This window comes from Zosterops lateralis, assembly GCF_965231275.1.
Source record: "Zosterops lateralis genome assembly, chromosome: 4".
Classification (NCBI taxonomy): Eukaryota; Metazoa; Chordata; class Aves; order Passeriformes; family Zosteropidae; genus Zosterops; species Zosterops lateralis.
This window is the reverse complement of record NC_139765.1, coordinates 14,124,487-14,142,983: the sequence shown is the minus strand read 5'-3', so window position 1 is coordinate 14,142,983 and position 18,497 is coordinate 14,124,487. Positions and strand designations below refer to the sequence as shown.

Below are 18,497 nucleotides of genomic sequence, written 5' to 3'. Positions count from 1 at the left end.
AGGAGGGATGCAGGCAAGGAACACTCTGCTCTCATTTTGTAGCTGTTCTTATGTGTAGCTGGTCTCTTGGCACTATGACAAACTGTATTTTCCAACAGCTGACCAGAGGATTGGAAATCATCTGTCATTTGAGGAGATTGCTCTTTATTTTTTCTATATATGTACATATAAGAATATAGGCTTCAAAGCTGATAGTCTCCTTTTGAAAAACTCAGCTTCTCTTATAAATGACTGAACTTTGTGATCACTTCCTTTTCACAGAGAGATTAATTCCTTTTTTGATGGCAAGATACTTTCTTATTCTTGTTTCCAGTCTCAGCTCATTCATGGTCACTTTGGACTTGCCCAAAGGTTTCTGCTAATGAGGCACTAAAGGAGGCACTGCCAGTGGTTCTGATGGTGGGCTCTGAACTGCATTGAACTGGTCTTGGGAGAGCTATGGGAACTCAACCTTGGTTTTCTTCCAAATGCCCCCAAAGTGGAGCTCTGAGCAACTTGGTCTAGTGTAAGCTGTCCCTGCCCATGGCAGGGGAGTGGGTTCCAACCCAACCCAAACTTTCTATGAAGGTGCAGCTAAAGGCAGAACTATGGGCTTGAATAGCAGACCTGTGCTGGGGAAGGGAGTGGGTGTCTTGATGTCTCAGGTCAGTCCAGTGACTGATCTCGTTTCTAATGTGGATGTAGAATGTTAATGTACAGGCCTCCCTGTCTCTTCCTAGGACTCTGTTTGTGGCTTCCAGGGAAGGGCAGTGGCCTCCTCTCTTCTCCATGATCCACATTCGAAGGCATACCCCTCTTCCTGCTGTCATGTTAATGGTAAGGAGATCTGGCTGTGTGTGACATGCTCTGTTCTTTTGCTGTCTTGGCTTTCTTGCAAGGACTGGATAAACTGAGGAGTTTTAAGGGGTGTTGAGACATTAAATTACCCCCTGAAAAATAAAGAAGGCAGGATACAGGAAATGGCTGCAAAGTATTAAGTCCCCTTAAGCCAGCAGTGATATTCAAATGTACAACCTTGAAGTCCCTGCCTTATAACGTTAGACACCTTTTTTAAAAGTACAGTCCCTACCATCTGCCACAGGTGTTGCTTGATATTGCCTTATGAAAATACCTCTGCCAGGCTTTGGCTATTTTTAAATTGAAAGTTCCCAGCTGTGGTGGAAATGCAGGGAATGAGCATTTGTAGAGATGGTCTGGTCTCATGTTTTTGGTTGTTCAGGGCTTTTTTTAATGGCAGTGGTCCAGCTCCATCCCAACTGTGCTGCAGTGCCTGTTGGAGCTTGGCTGACCTGCTGAAAACTTAGCAGATCTCACTGTAGATAGCCTGTGTACCAGCAGTAAAAGGCTTTTGGGTCAGGCATGCTTTAATTGCCCTGGCTTGAACATGAAGCATTGAAGACGCTGCTGATCTTGAAATGATCACTCTTTTCTGTAGCACTACAGAACAGTGTCTTTAGGTTTTTTGCCTTCAGTCTGTGACAATGTTTTGTAAAGCACTGTGATCTCCAAAATGCCGAAGCTGTGAAGTAGTTGCAGGGGGGTTGGGGAAGGTGATCCATGGCTTTAATGACTGTATTTTATATTCATAATGCTCAGTTCCCTTTGGTCACTGCCATGGTGTGCGTCGGAGACATCTACCATCTACTGAACTTCTTCAGCTTTTCCCGATGGCTCTTCATAGGATTGGCCACCCTCGGGCTGATTGTCCATCGCCACCGCCACCCAGAGCTGCACAGCCCCTTCAAGGTAAATGCACAGCACATACCTGGCTGCCAGGAATGGGCAGGCCTGTCATTCCTCTCTTTGGTTTGCTAATAATTACAGCATTACATGGCCATGGTTGCCTTTAGGCTTTAAGGGGTTTCAGTCCCTCCTGCTTAGTAATGCCTATGGGGAGCTCCTGAAATTGGTTGATGTGCCCACACAGCCAGATGTGCTAAATCCTATAAAGCCAGTTCTACAGAGTCACCAGATGCATCTGTTAGAAGACTGCTTACTACGGGGGACAAAGTTTCAGACTTGGAACTGGGAGATGTACAGAGAGCAGTCCTCTCGCTCATCTCTTGTGTACTACAAGAAGGGACTCTTGCCTGGATCTTATTTCAGTGGTAGGTAAGTCTCAGCTCTAGCTGAGAAGCAGGAAGGTGTCAGGCTTGGGGGAAATGGAGCATGGGTGGGAGGGGTCCTGGGACCAAACTTGACCTGGAAGGAATCATCTGGTGGTATAGAAATATTGTCTCATGTAATGCAGTGTGTTATGAATAAAAATAGGCAGAGATAATATTAATCTCCTTAAAATGCCTTTATTGATCAGCTCTTACAGTAGTTGCTCAAGGGGTTTTTGGCTACCCGTGTGTGCCGTGGAGGAGGAGGAGAGTCTTTATCAGCTTTGCTGTAGGGAGTTGAGCAGAGCTGGAGAACCCCCCTCTCGTTGGGAATAACCCCACGGTTCTTAGTTTCTTCTGTTTTCTCCGGGGGTCTCATCTCTGGTTTGGTCTTTTTAACTTACAGCTAGTAAGAAAAACTGGAGAAATCAGCTCCTTCGATACTCCAGGGTCCACACAGCTTAGCATTGGTTTCTGTGCGTTTCAATTTTACTTAGTTTTATTTTATAAGGGGTTTTTGGTGTTAAAAGGAGTCCCGAGATGCATTTCGGGGTCTTTGATTTGCATACGGGGTTGGCCTGGGCAGCAGGGGCTGCAGGCTTTCATAGTATCCAATATGGCGTTTCGGAGGCTTTGGGGCTGGGCAGCACTAGGGCTGCTAGATGTGGCTGGCGTGGGTTCTCTCCTCTTGGAGCGGGGCGGCGGCCCGGGTGCGCTCGGGGACGCGGCCCTGCGGGCCTGTGGACGCGCAATCCAGCAGTGGCGGCTGGCCGCGGGCGGGCTGAGCCACGTGCGGGCTTTGGGGCTTCTCTGCAACTGGGCTTGAGCCGGGCGGGTGGCATGGCGGCTGGAGCCACGCCGGGGAGGCGGCTCTGCGGGCTCCGGGATTCCCTGTGCTGGGCTTAGGGGGAGCGCGGCCGGCCCCTCTTTCTCCCGCTCTGGCGGCGGCGGCTGCGGGGCTCCGGGATTCCCCGTGCCGGGCTTGGGGGGAGCGCGGCCGGCCCCTCTTTCTCTCGCTCCGGCGGCGGCTGGCTGCGGGCATTGGGGCTGGACGGCCCCGCTCACTGGGGTCCCCGCTGTGGGCAGGGAGAAGTGGCCGGTTCTGTTCGCTCTCGCCCCAGGCCGCCGCCGCCGTGCCGCAGCATGGTGCTGACGGGGACGAGCTCCGCCGCAGTGGCTCGCTCCGGGAGCGGGGGTCGCACGGAGGTGGCTTTTTACAAAATAAACATTTAAGGTATTAATACACTTATTGTATGACAATTAAAGGTTTCAGTTTCCCGAATTTCATTTTTTTCAAGTGGGCCCCTCTTGTGGCCTTTGTCACTGCTGGGTGCTGGGATCCCCCTCAAGTCAGCAGGGGATGCTGGAGCCGGTGCTGGAGCAGCTTCCCTGTGCTTGGGCGCCTCTCCCAGTGCCGGATAATGTACAGAAGGCATTAGGTTGGGGCGGTGCTTGAGGCGAGCGCAGTTTGTTCCTGACTCTGGTGGCCCCTGCGTGGTGCCTCCCGCCAGCAGCTCCTGGGGAATGGAGAGGACCTCGGGGGCCTGGCACTAGGCAGAGAGCAGCCTGGGGGACAGAAACACTTTCCTGCAGTCGCAGGGTCCTCTGTGAGCTGAGCACCTCCTCCTGCAAAGGTTGGGGTAATTTTTCTTCTCGGTCTTTGCATTTAGCAGAGAACTCGAGGCTCCCCAGTTTGTTGGTTGGCTGCACTTGTGTACTCCCCCAGAACCAAACTGAATAAGTTTATAGCTTTTCTTTCTAACCAAGCTTCTCAGGGGAGGTGTATTAGTGGGTGGCACTGCTGATGGTTTCAGATGCTGAGATTTTGCCCTGGTTTTCTTCAGACAAAGATTCAGATTTCTAGCAGCTCCTAAGCGCTGATTAAACGAGGGAAGGAAACACTGGCCTTTTGGTCAGTTCGGCTGATTCCCCCCGCTCCTTTCCACTGGTATTTATCAGCTCTGTGCAAGAGAGAAGGGCTGCGCGGGCCCGTGCTGCGCTCTAGTGGCTGCACACAGGCGGTCCCCGGCCGCTGCCCGCTGGAGAACAAAGCGTGGCATCCGTATGACAGTGCTGGTACTTAACGCTTTCCATTGCATTTTGAGTTAAAAACGGTGAGAAAACATCTGAAAGAGGAGGGAGCAGTCCGCTCGCACACCTCGCAAGCAGATGTGCATGCAGGAGTGGCTGGCAGGGGATGCTCTGGCTGGAAACACAAGAGTACCTAAGTTTGATGGCTGGATGGCTGCCATACCTAGAGCAACTGATCTCTTCCAACTTGGCATGTTGAGCATCCAAAATACAATCTTTATTACTGGTAAAGGTTGCCACCCTGTATGAGAGCAGCTCCTTCATTTCATCAGCCATGGCAAGGAGCTTCTTGGCTGAGTTTGGATCCAGAGACAGAGGGAGTGTTTCACAGTTTTATTATTTATTGCAGTCTTCCTATTTGCTCTCCAAATAACCCAGATGAATTGGCTTACCCAATAGGGTATGGCTGAAGTGCTGAGTGCTGCTTTGATTTTCACCATGGTGTCTCTGAAGCTGAAGTTCTTGGTGCAGGTACTACAGAGACAGGGATAGGGAGCCTGGTTTGTCTTGGCTTAGTCACTATAAGTCTCAGGCGAATTGGAGGAAGGTAAATATGAGCCATGAGTTTTATAAGCAAAGAACAGTTTGATTCAAAGTGTCACTTCTTTCTTGGCTTCAGATTTTCGCTCAGCAGTTGCCTTAGGTGGCCTGTAGGTATGTGTGCATGTGCATGCACAGGAGCAGGACACTGACAGAGCCATGGAGTGTAGATGGCTTCTCTCCCTGCTTGGCTTCCAGTTGCAAGCAGGTTTAGATTTTGGTGTACATGAATATAGGAGGCATGCACCTCACAGAGCATACTGGGCTCTGAAGCTGATGCAATCGTTTGCAGTCTGATTGTACAGAAGCACTCGGCAGGACAGGATAAGATTCTTCTCATTTTCTTTAGATGGAGAAATGACAAGTGTGTGCAGACATATACAGAGTCTGATTGGCTGCAGCCTCCAGTTTTCCCTGATAGTCTTCTATGATCTTTTCCCCAGGTTCCCCTGTTTGTTCCTGTCTCTTTTACCATCATCTGCCTCTTCACAGTGGCAATGTCTTTCTACTCAGACCCTGTGAGCATTAGCATTGGATGCACCATGGTTTTGAGTGGTTTTCCAGTCTACTACCTCGTAATCCACAGGCAGATGTCAGACCGCTGCCGCAACCTGTTTTGTAAGTATGCATTTGACTTTCTGTATTGTGGACCTAAACATACTCGAGGATTGGGATGCTGGTTTGTTCCCAGGGCTCATCTCTGGTGCAGATTTCTCCTTCACCAACAGACTTCATGAAACCTAAATCATGACCTCTGGCACCACTCTGATGCCTTTCCCAAGGCACAGCCTCCACAGCCAAATTTGTTTTAACAAAGACAAAGCTGAGGTCTACCAACAGGGGGAACAGAGAGGGTCGTTTTCCCACCTCAGCCCTGGTACCTACTAAACTTTCATGTCTTTGGGATCACCAGCTCTGGATCAAATTTGTCTGACATGGAGTAAAAAGATGAAAAGTTAGGATGGAGAGACTACAGGCAGACACTGTAGCTCCATGCATAAACTTACTTGCTGAAAGGCTGGGGAGAGGACTGGTAGGAGAAGAGTATTGCCAGAGGTCTGTCAGCTTGGTAAAGAGGCCAGGATGGTTTGGGCACAAATGTAGCCATGGAAATTAAGTACATCTCCATCCATACAGTGTCTGGTACAGATTTCCTTTGGATGTAGGCATGGTGGCACAAGGGGCTTTTTCAGAATTCAGAGCCTGGGTTTGAGTTTAATTTGTCATTTCTGTTCCAAGTCTTGTTTTCTTTTATTTGATGTTAGATAGAGGTGCATCAGTAACTACTGAATAGAAGAAAACACACAGCAAGAATAGGAAACAGATACAGTGATCTGCCAACATAAAGTGCTCTAGCCATCAGTGCTGATACTCTGATTTTAAGCCATATCTCAGGATTTCCTCTGGACTAAGCTTCTTTCCTTTTTTTCCACCCTTTCAGATTATCTTACACACAAACTACAGTTACTGCTGGAAGTTGTCCAACAAGAAATCAAGACTTACTGAGAAAATCATCAGAACTCATAGAGGACAATAAAAATCTACTTCCACCATTTTTGACACCTTTGATCCTACCAAAAGCAGGCCATGCTTTTATTCTTTTTAGTTAGTGCAAATGAGGATGACTCTGAGCCAAAACCTTGCTGCAAGTGTTCCTATGCTTGCCAATCGGGATCTGTTCCTGCCCTTTTCTTTTTTTCAGAAGAGCAGACTGGTTCTCTGAAATGAGCTTGCTTTGCCTGCAGAGTGTCTTTGAAACCAAGATCCATATTTTGCAGCCTAGCCCAGTCCTGAGTAAAACTGAGAGTGTGTGTGTTTATGTGTGTATGACAGAGACAGTATTTTGTTTTCTTAGCTTGGCAAATAGAGGAAACGGGCATGTTGCAGAACTTAGAATCCAATACATGCAAGCCAAATCCAAGTTTCAAACAGAATCACTATAGTAGCCTTGTTGTGGACAAGGGGAAGGGTTGGAGAGAGCAAACTATAGATAAGGCAGATTAAATGGGAAGGGACATGCAGGGGGATAAAATTTTATTTACCAGAAAGTGCAGATTGAGCTAATGAGAAGATATTTGAAAGTCAAGTATTAGTAAAGTAAGTTCAGAATGTTTTGCTTTGATTTTTCTATAATCAGAATGGATTTTTTTAGCTTTGAAATAATCTTTCAGCTTTGAATTTTACTTTTGTGGAATTTAATTTTAAAATGTACAAATGCATTAAAAAAAAAAAAAACCAGTTAAATATCAACTAGAATATGACAGAATAGATCCTGGTCTCTCCCTCAACTTCCCAGACCCACTCCTCACCAGCAAATTTGAAAACTCAGAATTTGGCCTAGCTCCAGCGAAACACAATTCTTCCTTTAATTAGACAGGACCACTGATGAGACTTGGGCAGATTCCTGAATAAGTGCATATTTTGGTGCTGTAAGAAGACATGAGCGACTTCATATCCAAGCTTTAACTTGCCAACTGCACATGACTTGCTGATTTAATCCATAAATGCTCATTTGAACTAATGGCATAAGAAAGGTTTCCATTATTGGATTACTTTGGTTTACATTATTAATGTGGCAATGTTATGTCCAGATAAAACAGCAATGAGCTATTTACAATCAGGTAATTGTTAAACGGTTCCTAAAAGATGGGAAGTAGCATGCTGAGACTCCTCTAATGACTGCTGGAAAGAGGAACAGGAGAATGTGTGGAGCATTTTTTAACCCTTTGTATCAAACATTTATGTACTGAAAATAAAAACAAAGTACTGTTTAAAAATCCAATGTAATTTACTGAAACATGTAAAATTTTGGAACTAAAGTTGGGTTTTTTCCAAAGCAATTGAGAATTGTTATTTTTGTGATGACTGCTTCCTGTTCCTGTGCTGAATTAAGCTGGGACAGCAGCAATGTGGTTGCAGGGCTTGTTTCCCCACTATCCTCCCACAATTTAATTTACAAGCTGCCGGACATTGTCCAACATGAAATACAGTCTCACTGGGAAAATTCTCACAGCAGAAACCATCACAACCTACAGGAGAAGATAGTGGCTTTAAATGATAGAATGGATTCAAGTGAGATCTGGAAATGCTTCCAGGCTCCCAGACAAGAACCAGTCCCTCCTCATGCCAGGCTTTGCTGAAGCTGAACTTCCTGGCACACCATCCCACAGCACTCCAGTGGTGAACCGGGACCCAGTATGGGTGGCTGGGGAACCAACCTGCAGAAAATCTTGCAGAACCAGATGAGCTTCTGAGTCCACCCACTTAGGTACTGGTTTAGGGGATTTTACACATCCTAAGGTAGAAGCATGAGGTCCAGCTTGGTCCCAGACTGCAATACCCATGTGAGTACAGTGTGCACATGTTGTAACATCAGGACTCCCACATCAAACGTTGTAACGGTCTGAAATTGCAGCAGACCTGCTGTGTGTCACAGAGGCACAGACAAAGGGTGAAATGTCCCTTTTTGTCCATTTCCTCTGAAGAGAAAAAGTGAACAAAATTGAAATTCCTGGGAGAAAACTAAGTTATGCTACCTGCTGGACCATGGTTTCTTTATAAAGGATAAATCATTCGACATATGCCAGGAAACCACACTTGGGTGCCTCTGCTGACTGTGCAGGAATATGATCTTGCAGGGCTATACATAGGATGTCTGCTCCAAGACCTGTTTCATTCCCAGATACTGGAAATGCAGACAGATGTAGTACCATGGTTGAGAAATCAGAGATTCAACAACTCCATGGATGGCATTGCAATGAAAAGGGGAAAAAAATAAAGACTATGTTTAGAAGGTATCAGTTTACAGTGAGCTCAAGTTTCCAGTTTGTGGAGAGTTGTTTGTTTTTAGAGAGGATGGTGTGCAGTAAAGACTGTAAACATTTTCTACCAAGCCAGAATACTCTTCCTAAAGCTGCTGTCTCATGTCTACTGAAGCTCTTAAGCCTCAGTAGGGCCTCAGAAGTGAAAGAAAGTGAGTTCATAATCACATTTGTGTCTCTTTTTTTTGTTGTTTTAGTTTTTTGAGGGTTTTTTTGTGTATGTGTGTGTATGTGCAAGGGGTTTTGTTGGGCTTGTTTGCCTGTTTGTTTTTTTTTTATGCTATGTCTATAGAATGCACTCAGAGTGCACCCTTTCTGGAAACTCAGAGATTTTTGTGTTTCAGCCACTACTGATCTAGTGTGACTGGGTTAGCAGTAAAGAAAAATGTTCTGGGTAGTGCAACTGCACACAATCTGAGAAAAAAAAAAAAGTCCAAGAAATGCTTTTGGCTTAAAAAGTTTGCATAGTTAAGACTACTTGACCTGTTGTTAAGCTTTATGCCTAAGAGCTCTGCTGGGAAGTGCTGTCAGCCTCTGAAAGGCTGGAGGTTAGACTGGAAAGCTCCTAAGTCTTGTCTGATTTGTGTGGAAAAGAGCAGAGAGGAGGATCAGACTCCAAGGTACAGGAACACAAACACCTGGGACGCTGCAGAGCTCCGAGGGCTGGGTGAGCCTGTCTCCCAGGGCTCTGTGCTCAGCACACACAGGTTTGTGTGGCTCAGTGTGTCTCTGCTTGCTGCAAGTCCCCCCACCACTAACCCTGGGGACAGCAGATGAACAATGCACCCATTTCTGCACTGAGATTTGGGACGTCACTTTGCAAGACAGTGCTGGCTGTTGGATTTCCAAGAATAATGTTCATTATAGAAGCTGCTCCTTATAGAAAGGAGAAGGCCCTGTATATCCCCAGCCGTTGGAAGGCTGGCAGGTACTGGCTTTAGGTAAGCCCAGAAACCCAGAAGCAGGGATAAACTCTGCTGGTTCGTAGTGACGTTGATTGTGCAGCTGTATTTGCCAAAGCCCTGGGCTGTGCCTGGCCAGCCTGCTCGTGCTTGGCAGATGCGCATGCGTCTGTCGCAATAACCAGAAGGAAATGTTACTCAGCCTGCTTCCTCAAGGGTCTGTGGCAGACAGGCATCTGTGCTCCCACGGCGAGAGGCTGCGAGGGAGAGAGACAGCGAGGTACAGGTGTGCTGTGGGGAGTTCACAGGGACCTCTCACAGGCCAGCTGTGGTTTACTTCCAAAGGTGTTGCTGCACCTGGGGCACCTTTGCCATGCAGAGCAAAGGTGGAGCAGGCTCATCCGGCCTGGCAAGCACAAGGCTGATGCCCTCAGCTCCCGAGGGTGGTGACTGGGCAGCCCGAGGACAGAACTGTGCCAGGGAAGTGGCACATGCTGGGCTCTGACAGCCTTCCCAGGTTGCAGCTGGGAGGGGAGGGCTGGACAGACAGGAAGTTCAGGATTTCATAGCTTGTGGGCTTGGCTTTAAGGTGTGCTGGAGGGATACTGGCTTGCACTTTGTCATACTGTAAGTTGTTTCTGTATCTTCATTCATTCATCTTTTCTTCTTGTGTAAGAGAAAAGGTAGCATGAGGTTGCTATTTAAGTATAAAATTTTCTCTGTATAAAGTTATTCCTGTTAAGATATAAAAAGCAGATGTACAGTTGCACAAAACCATGTAGTGAGATCTTCAGCAAAATGCAAAGGACGCTACCTGTCTGGCTGGTGAAATAGTTCTGTTTGCTTTTTAAGTGTTTCACCTCTGTTTCTAGTTGGGGTGAGGGGGGAATCCCAGCATGGAGCAGAAATGCTGGAAAGTGAAGAGGAAAGTAGGCCACAAGTGGACAGTTTTGCAAGCTCATGTGATTAGGGCAGACTGGGAGCCCCAAGTCTCGGCAGGGGAGCTGGCAGGGATGAGCTGGGGTTATCTGGAGTGGGGATAGAGGGAAGAGAGACAGAGGGGCAGCAGTGGAGAAAAGCTGCCTGGAAACATTATCCCACCCCATTTCCCTGCTTTCCTTTCCATTTGCCCTCTCCCCACCTCCCTCCTCAAATCCCACCCTTCAAATCCACAAACTTCAAACTCTTCAGCCGTGCCAGCAGCAGCATGGTGGCGTGCAGAGAGGAAAAAAGGGACAGCCATGTCCAAAAAATCTCCTGGTAGTGCTGGATCTCTTGAATGCCCAGCAAAGGGAGAGAAGAATAATTTGGAGCATTTTTCTAGGAACAGGCCTGGCTGGTGTTACACGGAGAGCGCTGGAACAAAGTCTGCCTGCAAGGAAACCCGGGTTCTTCCTCGCTCTTTGTTCTGGCAGTCTGGGGCTGCCACGCCTTTGTTTTGTGGACCTTTGCACTGTAAACAGCTCTATGAGGGAGCTGCTCCTGTAATGATTTCCTCTCATTGGCCTGCTCTGAATACCCTTGATCCCTGCCAAGGCACGAAGGGCGTCAGAGCTGGATACATGATCATTTCCAGTTTCTGTTTCAATATCATGTTCAGATTCTTGAGGCAGCTCAGAGTAGCTCTGTCATAGACCCTTGGAAGCTCAACAGCTGGCAGCTTTTGGCAATGGATATGTGATCCATGATAGGCAGTGCTGTGGGGGCAGTAAAGTGGTGAGAGACATTAAAAATGTTCTCTGGGTTCAAAACTGGGAGATGAAATGGACAGTGAAGTACAGCAGGAAGCAAAGTAGAATCTCATGAGTTGGAACTCTTGGTGGCTACTTGATTCATCTTCTTCTTCTTGTAGGTGCTGTGTCTAGGGTAGAGTGCAGAGCAGAGACTTTGCTGGTAAGTAACAATATCCCCTCCTCCAAGTGAGACTTGCTCTCTCACTCCCTATCCTCAACAGGACGGTAGGGAGAAAATAAGATGGGAAAGTTCATGAACTGAGATAAAGCCAAGGTGAACATTGGGCAAGACAGACTTGACTTGGGGGATGTTAATTTATTGCAAATTAAAATAGATTTAAGTTGTGAGGAAAGAAAATTAGATCACGTATTCCCCCACTCCACGGATTCCCAGGTTCAACTTCATTTCTTCATTCCTGACTTTTCTACACCCTTCTACCAAAGCAATGCAGAGGCGAAGGGGAATGGATATTGTCCTCAGTCTGTAGGACTTGCCACCTACTGCTCCATCGTTCTCAAAAATTTCCTGTGCCTCAGCATGGTTCATTTCCCATGGGCTGCAGTCCTTCAGGACAAATATGCTATAGCAGGGGTTCTTTTCCATGGACTGCAGCTTCCCTTAGGGCCTGTCCACATGCTTCAGGATGGGCTTCTCCATGGGCTGCAGTATGGATCTCTGCTCCATGGACCTCCACAGGCTGCAGGGGCACAGCTGTCTCTCTGTGGGCTGCAGGGGAATCTCTGTGTCAAGTGTATTTTCTTAAAATGTATTTTTAGGGAAAATCAGTGGCACAGGTCAAGGCCAGGGTCATTTCTGTGGTGCTTACCATGCCCCATAAACATACGAACATCAGTTCCTCAGTTGTGGGGCAAACCTGCACTTCCCAGCTGGAGGGGGTCTCCTTTTTTGAAAAATGAATAGATTTATGATCAGACCAGGGATACTGCACAATTTGACTGCTTTGGAAACCCCTACTTTGACCTGGATTTCTTTTCCAATACAGGGCAGGGCAAGCAGCTGGATGCCCATCAGCTCTTCTCCACTTGTGTTGTCTCCTGACTCATCTGTCTGCCCCTGAAATGGAATATGTCTGGTACTGGCTCGATGATTCCAAGCAGTGGATTGAGTATGGGAAAGAGGTGAAATTCATTTGCTGTTCATGCTGAAAGCTTTTGTTAAGCCATCTCTGGGGAGTTATTTAGAGCGTGTTGTTCTGCAGCTGATGTGTTCTGCACACACCACTGGGTGCCCTTGTAGTGCTGCTCCAATGCCTGGCTGGAATTGTCTTCTTAATTGTCCCTCAAAGCAGGAATGGAACTCTGTGAAAGCTTTCAAGGGACTGGCTTTGAAAGCGGGTGCATTTTCCAGGGTTGACAAACGTCGTTTGGCTGGAGCTGACCACACGGGCTGAAGGCTGCTTTGTTGCTGTTGTTAGAAGCAGCTGTGCTTGGTGGGGTACCCCTCCATCACTGTAGAACAAAATGCTTGAAGCCATAGAGACTCATTTCAAAACATCACCCTGTCACAGGGGCCTGGGGAAACATTGGTATTTCTGCAGTGACACCTAAACCAAAGGGTGGTTTCTAACATGGATAATTTCCTTGTTCTTTCTGCAGCACCCAGATCATGTCACTGCCACTGTAACATCTGCAATTCTGGAGAATGAATATCAAGCTGACAAGAATGGTGTTATTGTTTTCAGGGCTGGTTCTCAGCAGTATAAGTTAGACTTTGCAGGTGAAGTATCTCCTTGTTTTAAGTTCATTACACAGTGCAGTTGGCTTGAAGGTTTTCACACTGTGTCTGCATCTCTTTGAACAGCTCTTCTTCCTCCTGCAAATTTTCTCCAAGCAGAACTTGAGCAGTAGGTAAATTTCTCTGCAGTTTTGAGACACCCTACTTGAGCTTTTACACTTGAGCATCTGTAGTCAAAAAAACATACCTGACAATATTGTACATTCAGAAGAGTTGAGAGTAAATGCTTCATGGCACCTTGGCTTGTACATTTGGGTTTATTCGCCCAAAAGGAGGGATGAGAAATCAGGAATAAAAAAAAGGCACTGAAAAGTCAAAAGGTGAAGAAGTGAGCCCATGGTGAACATCTTGTGAGCTACTTATGGGAAGAGAAAGCACAATGCAGCAAACACAAATTTAGGGCTGGTTGCACAGAGAGAGAAAAATGGGAAAATGAAAAATGCTTTTCTGTTTCTAATTTAAAACTCCTGTTAGCTTTCCAAACTTCAAATGTTTCCTGGCATGAATGAAGAATGGTGTTTAAAGGAGGAAACAATGGATAATTAGCTATGTCACACAGCATGTGCTCTGTGACATTGTTACAGGACCAAGAAGAGAGTGCAGGCTTTCCTTTTAGCACCGTGGAGCAGCCCTGCGCTGCCAGGAAAGCCAGGTTTGTGGCCCTCATTGCACTGAAAACTGTTTCCTGCTGTAGGCCTGCCATCAGATGTGGTTTTCTTTGGCCAGCAGCCTGGATATGAATACCAGTGCAGATGCAGTTGGTGCTTGGTTGCCTTCAAGTTTCACAGCCTTTGCTAGCAGGTGGTTGACATTGCTGATATCCAAGTAGGAGCAGTGCAAGTGGGAATGAAGTTTGCATTGGGGTGGGTGTGATAGAGAGAGCACCACAATGCAATATTCAGGGCTACCTCCTCTTTTATTTTTACTTAACATGTAAGAGTCTGTCCCTAGACAATGAATTATTGAGTTATTGTGTTTTTCTTTCAAGACATGGTCCAAACAAATGTGCTCTTTCAAACTCAAAGAAGTGTTATTCGACTGCCGAAACAGTCTGAAGGTGGACAAGAAGGAAGGTAATACACATTCATTGCTTAACAATGTCTCTAGAGGACAGCATCTTTCTGCTAAGGAGTTCCTCCTACCTGCCTAGAATGCAATTTTATATTTCTTAAATTCATTTTTAGATACCTTTTTCTGACTGGTTTAACAGTATATTTTACAGTGACAGTATTTGTAAATTATGCAACGCTTCTGTAAAGCTCTCTGGAGGGATGTCTTGTGGCAGTCTCTGGCAGCTGTGAGAGACCACTGGAGTAGATCTGCTCTCTCTGTAAGGGGCAAGGCCACATGGGCTGACACAACTGTGCCAGGAATTTTTATTCCTTGATTTATGCCCCAACATGAATAAATACACTGTGCAATGATTAGGAGCTGGGGACTGCCAATCCCAAAAGCTGTGGTGCATATGGATATCATCCCTTGGAAAGCTGAGGATAAATTAAACTCAGAACAGGCAAATCCACTGAAATGAAGTGAACTAGAGGCACTTACTTGAGATATCCTATCTTATGACTTTTACTAAAAGGAGTTCAGCTTAACAGAATTAATGAACATATCTACTGTAAGTGTTATTTGTGCTACTGATTTATTTTAATAAGAGCTGTCTCTGCTTTAGAAACTCACCAGCAAACAGTGCATGTGAAGCTGAGGGTTCAATTAAAGTGTTGGTTCAACCTAAGGTTTGTTCATTCAGAAAGAAAACAAACTATAGCACCCAAATGGATGCCTGAAGGCTACTTTAGACCCTGTGGTTACATTCTCCAGAAGGGACATTTGGTTAGTAGTATCACCAGCTGACTGGGTCCTTTTTCTGTTCTGTAGCCAAAATACGACTCTATCACATCCTGTCTATCCTCCACAATGGGACCAAACTGCATTACCTGATATTGGGTTCAAGGTAGGACTTTCCCGCTCTCCAGTGGGAGGGAGAGCTCTGTCCTGTACTGATTTTTCCAAGGGTACAATTCAAGGCAATTGAGATGTTACCAGCTTTTAAATGTGTCTAATAAAATAAGCAATATGATGTGAAACAAGACTGACAGTTTCCTATTCAGAACAGACATCCATTTCCTGGGAGGCTCTCAGAGAAGCCCCTGTGATACCACACAGGGTAAGAAAGGCCACTGATGCTCATTCCTGTCCTTTGCACTCTCCCAAGGCATTTCATCCTCTGATAAACCAGATTAATTGCATCTTAAGGAGGTAATTCCTCTGTCATTTTGGGGCAGGATGTCATTTGCTGCAGTAAAACTGCAGTTTAGCCCTGTAGGGAAGGAGCTAGAGTGTCAGGATTAAGGTGAAACTTTCATTCTGCTTCAGCCTGAATACCACTGTGCATTTCAGCTTTAGGTTACTCTGAATTAAAAACAGTCCAGATGTGGAGGTGCATCCTCAAAAGGAAGCTTGCATGGGATTGCACTGATTTCCCTCAGTCAGTGCCTGTGCTTCCACAGGGGGAGTGATGCTGAAGGAGCATTAACAGGAAAAACAGAAGCAGCTTGTGATTTTTGTGGTGGGGCTTTTCAGCAGATGTGAGAAGGTTGATGAGTCCTTTGGAAGTACTGGGTGTTGTTACTTTCAGTAATACCTTATTTTAAGTGCTTAAAATTTTTCAGTTGGTACAGCTCAGCTACGATTCCCAAGAATATAGAAAAATCAAGAGTCTGTTTGAGAAGACAATGAAAAATTACTGCATCAACCAACTGCAGAGGATCCAGAACCCAACACTTTGGGACATTTTTCAGTGGTTTGTATCTATTTAATTTAATTTCATTATCCTTACTGTATGAGAAGAATGGTATTTCCTGATCTGTTGTCCTCCATAGTCTACATTTGGAGCTGCCAAATGCAGCAGTCCAGCAGTGAGGCTGCCACATCTCTCTGCCCATGTCTGGCTGGTGGCTCAGACTTATGACTGCCCCAAAACCTGGCTCCCTGAAGCTGAGGCCTCCCTAGGGCAGTCCTGGAAGGGGACTGGGGCTCCTCTCTCTGTGATTGGGTTGTTCAGGTTGCATCTGTGTTCTTGCATCTGTGTGTGTAGAAATGAGCCTTTTATCCCTAGCAAGATGTGTGTGTGATTCTTGCTAGTCTTTTTCAAAAAGTAAATTCTTTTCCTTCATCATAACTGAGCTTTGGTGTTTCAGGTTTATTCTTTTGGTTTTAGCCTCTTCCACATAGGAGTTAACAAAAAACCCAAACAAACAGAGGAGGCATTTTTTTGTGATAAAGATAGGGGCAGAGATTATACAGTCTTCACTGTGGCTTCATACAGCTCAGTTTTATAAACATATTTATGTATTCAGGATTTATATAACATGGAAACTGACCAACTCCCAGTCAAGAGATGTTTGTCTCTTTACTCTCTCATGTGGTATGAAGTTGTGGGTGACACAGTCTATAGTGATGCTGAGAACTTTTTGTTTTGCTGGCAGGAGCCAGCTGTGCAGCAGGGTACCAGCAGAAGTGCAAAGCAGACAGTAACCTCACTGGAAGTGATTTGTGTCACTGCTCCTGTATGACCCAGAACCAGGAGGAGTTGAGTTGGGAAATTTTCCTTGTTTGAACCAAGATAACAAGCTTTTTTTGTTTTTAATTTTGTTTGGTTGTGGGGTTTTTTGTTTGTTTGTTTGTTTGTTTGTTTTGTCTCTAGGCAAAAAGAAAAGATGAAGAAGCTCCATCAATCGAAAGGGGTGAATGAGAGGCTCCTGTTCCATGGCACAAGTCCATCCCATGTGTCTGCCATATGTGAGCAGAACTTTGACTGGAGACTCTGTGGGACCCATGGGACAATGTATGGAAAAGGTACAAGTGCAGAAGGGTGTAGGGGCTGTAGCAGCGGGGACTGCACACCCCTGCCAGGCTGGGGGATGTGGGTGCGAAGTGGTGATGGTTCCCAACCCATGTACTCCTGCCTTTAGGGCACTCTCACCTGTGTACATCTGCGTTGCTTCAGGTAGCACCCACAGCAATCCCATTCCAAATGGGGCTAAAAACACCTCTCTTTGCGTCAGGTACCTGCTCTTGGACAGGTGGGATTGGGAGGTTGATGGAGAAATGTGGACTGGAGTTTGTAATATTTTACAATAAGCCAATGTGGGAACACCTGGCAAGAAATACAAACAGACTTTATGACCTGACAGATTCTTCCATCTTTGTCATCTTTGAGAAGCAACAAGTTTACCCTTCCTGTGTCTTGGAGTACAGCACTGAGACCAGCTGTGTGGTCCTGTAATGAATGGTGGAATGTCCTTTGAATTCACACTGAATAAACTTTGTAGGGCTACCTTGAGTTGTTGAATTGCTGGCTGCTGAAGTGCTGTTAGCACGTTTGTCCCTTGGCTGGTTTATTGTCTGACTTGTGGCTTTTTCTGCTCCTTAGGAAGCTACTTTGCCAGAGATGCCAGCTACTCCCATGAGTACTGTTCTTCTCGCAGTGGGCGCTACAGCATGTTCGTAGCTCAGGTTCTTATTGGAGACTTTGTGCAGGGGAACCCTGAGTACTGTCGCCCTCCACCCAGAGCCAAAAATTCAAATAGACTCTATGACAGCTGCGTGGATGACCCAACAGACCCTTCCATCTTTGTCATCTTTGAGAAGCAGCAAGTTTACCCTGCCTATATCTTGGAGTACAGTGTTGAGACCAGCTGTGTGGTCCTGTAATGAATGGTGGAATGTCCTTTGAATTCACGCTGAATAAATTACTCTTCAGTACATTTTTTAAAATGTTTGTTCAATTTTAGTTGTAGGTTTAGAACACTTTGTAATGCAGTGAACCAGTATCAATCCCCTGATGGTTTTAGAACATAGTTTTTTGTTAGGGGATATTCTTTCCCCTTAGCTAGTGCAGTGCTAAGCTTTAGCATTCACCCTATCTCTAACCTGGATTGGGGATATACCTGCCTTGCATACCATGATGCAGTGACACCTGCCGAGTTAAAATTACCTTGATACACTGATATGGTCACCTAGGGTTGATTCCTGCCTGCAATGGTGCTGATATGCCAAAGGGAGGCTGGGCAGGGAATGTGGAAGAAGGAAAAGTGAAACTACCTACATCATGGTCCTCAAGAGAGGAATCATGGCCTGTCTTTCAAGTAAATGGCAGGAAGCTCCTGCATCCTGAAGGCTTTGTAATTAATGCTGGCAAAGAACTTTGCTTTGTTTCCTGGTCACATTGCTGACATCTCGCCTTACCTTGTTCTGCTCTGTCAAGTCTGCATGTCTCTGTGACACCCTGGCCTTCCTCTGTCCCTGCTGGATTTAGGTCAAGAAAAGCAGGGATATGGCAGCTGCTGAAGTTAGATCCCCACCATGCCATGACACCAGCAGTGAGGAAGTCCATGGTGAGCTGAATAATGTCACACAGCAGTGACCCATCAAGGCTGTGGAGCCAGTTCCTGCAGCAGTGAGCAGTGAGACAGAGGGGCTTTGTGAGGGCTGGCTGCTGGCACAGCCACCTCCTTCCCACTCTGCAAGCTGACACTGGTGGT

At 46.1% G+C, this 18,497-nt stretch overlaps 2 protein-coding genes across 7 annotated transcripts in view; both read left to right on the top strand.

The window, feature by feature from the left end:
• Positions 1-6,353, top strand: part of LOC310908641 (cystine/glutamate transporter-like) — a 33,303-nt gene extending 26,950 nt beyond the window's left edge. For both annotated transcript variants that reach the window (XM_083859874.1, XM_083859875.1), the window contains 4 exons: positions 720-816; positions 1,597-1,746; positions 5,180-5,354; positions 6,178-6,353. In XM_083859874.1, coding sequence (XP_083716000.1) covers positions 720-816; positions 1,597-1,746; positions 5,180-5,354; positions 6,178-6,242 — 487 coding nt within the window. In that variant the 3' untranslated portion in view covers positions 6,243-6,353. The remainder of the gene's footprint in view (positions 1-719; positions 817-1,596; positions 1,747-5,179; positions 5,355-6,177) is intronic.
• A 5-nt stretch (positions 6,354-6,358) lies between these two features.
• Positions 6,359-17,710, top strand: LOC310908642 (protein mono-ADP-ribosyltransferase PARP12-like). Of its 5 annotated transcripts, none has more exons than XM_083859880.1 (9): positions 6,359-8,709; positions 11,312-11,352; positions 12,197-12,332; positions 12,810-12,930; positions 13,937-14,021; positions 14,830-14,905; positions 15,624-15,754; positions 16,658-16,809; positions 17,387-17,710. In XM_083859880.1, the coding sequence occupies exons 3-9, from the start codon at positions 12,273-12,275 to the stop codon at positions 17,665-17,667; spliced, it is 906 nt and encodes a 301-aa protein (XP_083716006.1). In that variant the 5' UTR covers positions 6,359-8,709; positions 11,312-11,352; positions 12,197-12,272; the 3' UTR covers positions 17,668-17,710. The 5 variants fall into 5 exon arrangements, with proteins under 5 accessions (XP_083716006.1, XP_083716004.1, XP_083716003.1 ...); XM_083859878.1 differs by lacking the exon at positions 6,359-8,709 and adding an exon at positions 8,724-9,739; XM_083859877.1 differs by lacking the exon at positions 6,359-8,709 and adding an exon at positions 8,724-9,745.
• Positions 17,711-18,497: the final 787 nt, after the last annotated feature.